Genomic DNA, 5,541 nt, shown 5'->3' on the forward strand with positions numbered 1-5,541 from the left:
CGATTCAAGCAATAAATTTAATAGTATATGAGACTGAAACATTTACTTTTTATAATTTCCAGCATTATATGGACTTAAATCCATTGCTTGAATTGAATATTTGCAATGAATGTATTATAATATTTGCTTTTAATTAATAATATTATATTAATAAATACATTTCTTATATATTTTTATTTTGTTTTATAGTTATAAATTTTAATTTAAATACTATGAACTTTTATTTTTTATATTTCATTAATATGTTGTATAATTGAATAATTTATAATAAGAAAAATTCTTTTTGCTGTCAGAAATTTTGGTTTTGTATTAAGAGAATATAATTCAAGAAGAGGTAACATGCAAATTTTTTATTTTCAAGAATAAAATTTTTTTATAAGATATTTATAAAATTTACAAGTATATATTTACAATCAGTATACATATGTATTAAAAATATGATTTTAAATTTCTAATAAATTACACCTATTTTGTATATTTTAATGAATGTTTAAAATTAAAATTTTAATATATGTATATATATATATATATTAGTAGAGATTGTAGATACTTTAATTGTATTCCATAAATTTTGTTTATTAGAAATATTTTATTATCATTATATCGATATAATATATATTACGAATTGAATAATATTAGATATTCATATAAATATTTTTCAATATTTTAAAAGAATAATTCTGCTTTGTTATGTTTTTGTGTCACTTTTAAAAAAAAATTTCTAATTAAAGTTACTAAGGTTAACCACGAGGTAAGAAATGTTTCTTTTATAAAATATATATTTATATATTGTTTTTATATATTTTTGAACATATTTTTATATAATATTTGAATTTTTAATAAGTTGAAGAAAGAATCTAAAAAAATGAACATAAACAGTGATAAATGGTACAAGGAATATTGTAAAGGAGAGGATTCATATACACATTCTAAATCAGAAATAGAAGTATCAAATTTAAAAAATGAAGCAAAAAGATACTTAGATGCAGAAACTTCTGTTTTTCAATTAAAAGAATCAAAACATACTAATTCAGAAACAGCATGGTTAAGAACAGCATTAACACAGGGGACAACTTCGGATAAAATAGCAGCTGCCATTGTATTAGTGCAAGATAATCCAAAATATAATTTAAATAGACTTACAATGCTTATAAATCAAGTAAGAATTGTAAAACATCATCAATGCAACATGATAATAAAATCTTTAAGAGACTTGTTTTTGATAGATCTACTTCATCCTAAATTTAAGTTACTTAAATTTGAAGAACAAAATTTAGATGAACTTAATAAATTTAATTCTGGAGACATACTTAATTCAGATATGTCAAAAAAAAAATTAATGGCTCATTGGTATTTTGAAGATCAATTACATGAACTGTATGAACGTTTTATAATGTCTCTAGCTAGCATTGCATCTGATACAGTAGATGCAAATCGTGAAGTAGCAATATCAGTAATGACAGATTTATTAATAGGAAATATTGAACATCAATATAAATTATTGGAATTAATTGTAAATAAAATAGGAGATCCAAATTGTAAAATAGGATCTAAAGTAATATTTTGTCTAAATAAGTTATTATATAAACATCCCAATATGAAACTTATTGTATTACGAGAAATTGAAAAATTATTATTTAGAAAAAATGTAGCACATCGCACACAATATTATGCAATTTGTTTGTTAACACAATTTCTTTTAACTAAAAAGGATGAAAAAATTGCTTCAACACTTATTGAAGTTTACTTTGCCTTCTTTAAAGCTTGTTTAAAAAAAGGAGAACCAGATTCTAGAATGATGGCAGCAATTTTAACTGGTGTAAATAGAGCATATCCATTTGCAAAAATGAATTCAAATATATTGAATGACCATATAGATTCTGTATACAAAGTTGTACATATTGGATCTTTCAATGTTTCTTTAAATGCGCTCAATTTATTATATCAAGTAAGTATATGATTAATAATTAATATATTTTTATTATAATATATTCAATTTTTAATTTTTTTATTTATGTAGGTTACAGGTAAAGATGAAGCTCAATCAAATAGATTTTATTCTGCTTTCTATCGGAAATTATTAGATCTACAAATTGGAATAGCAAATAAACGTGCACTATTTCTTAATTTATTATTTCGAGTTCTTCAAAATGATCATAATAAACAACGTTCATATGCTTTTATTAAAAGAACTTTACAAATTATATTATATTTTCCTGCAAATATGGCATGTGCTACTTTATATGTAATATCTAAAATTTTACATACACATAAAGAATTAAAAACTTTATTATTAAAATCTCAAGATTGTATTAAAATTGAAAATGATGATTCTGAAACTAAAAATAATTCATTAAATTTAGAAGATATTTCTTATTTATCTAATGATAAATCCAACTTAGAAAATTCTATTTTATTAATGAACATTGCATCTACATGTAATATAGATAAAAAAATGAAATCTGAAAATGAAATGGAAAGTAATATAAAAATTGATTTCAATACATGCAAAGAATATGATCCTTTTTGTCGAAATCCTCTTTATGCTGGAATAACTAAAGGTTCAAATACCGAATTAGTAACATTATCTAAACATTATCATCCAAGTGTTGCATTATTTGCAAATACTATTCTTGAAGGTATTGCATTATATAAAGTTATTTAATTAAATTTGTATATTATTCTAATATTATATTATATTTATTATATTAATATATAATATATTTATTATATATTATTTATATTTGCAGGAAAACTAATTGATTATATGGGTGATCCATTAGAAGATTTATCCTTAATGCGTTTTTTAGATCGTTATGTTTTTAAGAATCCAAAAAAATTAGAAAGTAAAAAAGTTCAGAAAAAAAATGATCCTCTTGCACAACGAGCAGGATATACACCTAAAGGTATTAGATGCATTCCAATTGATAGTATTTCATATCTTAATCAAAAAGAGGAACGCATTCCGGTTGATGAATTATATTTATATCACTATTTAAAAAAGAAAAAAGAATTTAAGCATGAATTTAAAGATGAAGATGATGATATAGAAAGTGTTAATAGTGAAGAATTTAACGATATGTTGGACAAATTAACAAATGGTAAAGATTTTGAAGATTTAGATATTGCTGCTGATATTCAAATTGGGAGAAAGAAAGGTATATAAATTTCATATTTTATTTTTTATTTTGAATATTATTTTAAAAATATTTTATTATATAAATTACAAATTTTCTAAATTATTAGATTTTGAAGATGAAGAAGATGAAGATTTTGATGATAATATTAAAAGTGAAGCAAGTAATGATTCTGATGATATATATGAATCAGAAGAAAATTTAGAAAAAAATGAAAATAATGAAATTGATAATGAATTACAAAATTTAAGTGATACTGATTTAGATGATATAAGTGATTTAGACTTTAATGAAGATACAAAAGATACTCAATTAAATAGCATTGAAAATATTTTAAAAGATACTCAATCAAATATAAAGAAACAAAATAAAAATTTAAAAGGAATTGATAACAATATATTTGTATCAGCTGAGAAATTTGCAGAAATATTAGAAGAACATAGTAAACAAAAAAACAAACCTGGTGGTACAGATGTTTTTAATACTATAGATGGTGCAAGTTTTAAACAAATAGAATGGGAAATGAAACGACATCAGAAGCTTAGAAATTCTTTAAATAAAAACAAACGAAAAAATTCTAAAATTTTAAAAAAAAATGTAAAAAAAATAAAACATTAATTATAATAAAAAATTATAATTATAATAAAATTAAAAATAAAAGTATTTAAAAATTGTTAATTTTTATATGAATTTTTTTAATCAAGACATTTATAAATTACAAAAAATGAATTTTTAATTGATATTTCTTACAAATTAATAAACTACACATACACTTATATACTAAAATATTTTTTTATAATTACTAGTCAAGAAAACATTAATCTACAATATGAATTATTGTTATTAAATGTTATAAAAAAAGATAATTTAAATTATTTACTATTATTAAACACGATTAACAGAGATTTTAAATCATTTAGATTTAATTTCAAATTTCAAAAATGTAGAAATTTTTTTTCAAATATTTTTGTCATTTAAGAATTTTATACATTAAAAAAATGTTAAGATATTATTTTTCATTCATATTTCTGTACGTACTGTACATTGTCATGTTGTATTTTAAAAAAAGTCGAATTTCAATTTCTTTGCAACTGGAACAATTAATATATAATCATTTTTATCTATGAATATGAAACGATTAATTATAAATTAAATCGTTTTGTATAAATGAAATAATATTAAAAAAGTTATATTCGAAGTATAAATAATTCTACTTTATATTAATACACATTTGATTCTTTTGTTTATATTTACATTTTGAATTTAAATTCTTAAATTAAGAATAAAAAATAACAATAAAGAATCAATTTCCATCTAGCTAATATAAAAATTAACAGTTGCAAAAAAAATTGAAAGTATACATTTTATGGAAGTATAAGAGTATATATTGTAAATTATTTTTTACTAACAATGACAGAAGTATTTATGTTTGTTTGCTCAATTTTAGTAGTTCATCAATAATCATTTAAAAAAAAAAAAAATTGATAACATTATTACTGTGCAATAATCAATAAATCTTCATATTTTTCATTCTGTACACGCTATTTTTTGTTATATGCGACAAATCCTAAAGCGTGCTGTGTATGTATATCGGAAGGCTGGACGCTACTCTGCATCAGCTTTTACTGAACTTTCCTCATCATGAGCAGGACTATGCCATGTCAATCGTTCTTCATAAAACTTTATTACAATTTGTGGACATTTTTCATTGGCAATTCGAGCAGGAACTAAATCTGCATCATCTGTTCCTTTCCATTTCATTAAAAACATTAATTCTCCACTTGAATCTGTTGCACCAATAATACGTTCAGGTTCCAAATTTCTATCAAAACCTACATAAAATTAAAGCATATATAAATAAAGTATATAAAAGTAAAGTAAAAGTAAAGTGGTTAAAAATGTGTTACATGTATATTAATTAAATATTAAAAACAAATATTACCTTCAGGTTTCTTTTCTTCAGTTACTTTTTTTTTAGTATGAGTAGGTAAAGGGCCACTTGAACTTTTTCGTTTCTTTTGTTCTTTGTCTTCATATCGTTTACCAGCTGCAGCTGCTTCTTTCTTTTTTCGTTGTTCTTCAAATTGTGCAATTAGATCTGGACAATCAAGATTTTCTTCTGGCTCCCATGTATTTTCTTCATTTGAGTATCCTTTCCATTTTAAAAAATATTCAACCTGAATGATAATAATAATAATCAGTGAATGATTATTTTAAATTATACAAAAAAAGATAAAAAGATATATACTATGATAAGTTTAAACTTTAATCAATTTTGTTTATATATCAAAAGAAAATTATATAAAAATCCCAAAAAAAGTAAATTTATTATTATTAAATACACTAAGTATATTGCATATTTAAATACTATTTTCAGATATTGTGTGTGTATATATATATATAT

At 21.4% G+C, this 5,541-nt stretch overlaps 2 protein-coding genes across 2 annotated transcripts in view; one reads left to right on the forward strand and one right to left on the reverse strand.

The window, feature by feature from the left end:
- Positions 1 to 549: 549 nt before the first annotated feature.
- On the forward strand, positions 550 to 3,815 carry LOC102677880 (CCAAT/enhancer-binding protein zeta). Its single transcript, XM_006610778.2, has 5 exons — positions 550 to 751; positions 845 to 1,948; positions 2,021 to 2,639; positions 2,751 to 3,158; positions 3,247 to 3,815. The coding sequence occupies exons 2-5, from the start codon at positions 866 to 868 to the stop codon at positions 3,753 to 3,755; spliced, it is 2,619 nt and encodes an 872-aa protein (XP_006610841.1). The 5' UTR covers positions 550 to 751; positions 845 to 865; the 3' UTR covers positions 3,756 to 3,815.
- Positions 3,816 to 4,504: 689 nt separating this feature from the next.
- The window catches only part of LOC102672384 (chromobox protein homolog 1-like), a 2,134-nt gene continuing 1,097 nt past the window's right edge, over positions 4,505 to 5,541 (reverse strand). Inside the window, exons 3-4 of the mRNA XM_031508220.1 lie at positions 5,080 to 5,331; positions 4,505 to 4,969 (exon numbers count right to left, since the gene is read on the reverse strand). Of these exons, the coding sequence (XP_031364080.1) occupies positions 4,743 to 4,969; positions 5,080 to 5,331 (479 nt within the window). The 3' untranslated portion in view covers positions 4,505 to 4,742. The remainder of the gene's footprint in view (positions 4,970 to 5,079; positions 5,332 to 5,541) is intronic.

Source organism: Apis dorsata, unplaced genomic scaffold (genome assembly GCF_000469605.1).
Source record: "Apis dorsata unplaced genomic scaffold, Apis dorsata 1.3 scaffold_78, whole genome shotgun sequence".
Taxonomy (NCBI): Eukaryota; Metazoa; Arthropoda; class Insecta; order Hymenoptera; family Apidae; genus Apis; species Apis dorsata.

What these genes read in the sequence shown, in the direction of transcription:
- LOC102677880 (XM_006610778.2), top strand. Translation starts at nt 866, where the DNA reads ATGAACATAAACAGTGATAAATGGTACAAGGAATATTGTAAAGGAGAG. An exon ending in CGCTCAATTTATTATATCAA is followed by an intron (nt 1,949 to 2,020) that starts GTAAGTATATGA and finishes TTATTTATGTAG; the next exon opens with GTTACAGGTAAAGATGAAGC. An exon ending in TGCAAATACTATTCTTGAAG is followed by an intron (nt 2,640 to 2,750) that starts GTATTGCATTAT and finishes TTATATTTGCAG; the next exon opens with GAAAACTAATTGATTATATG.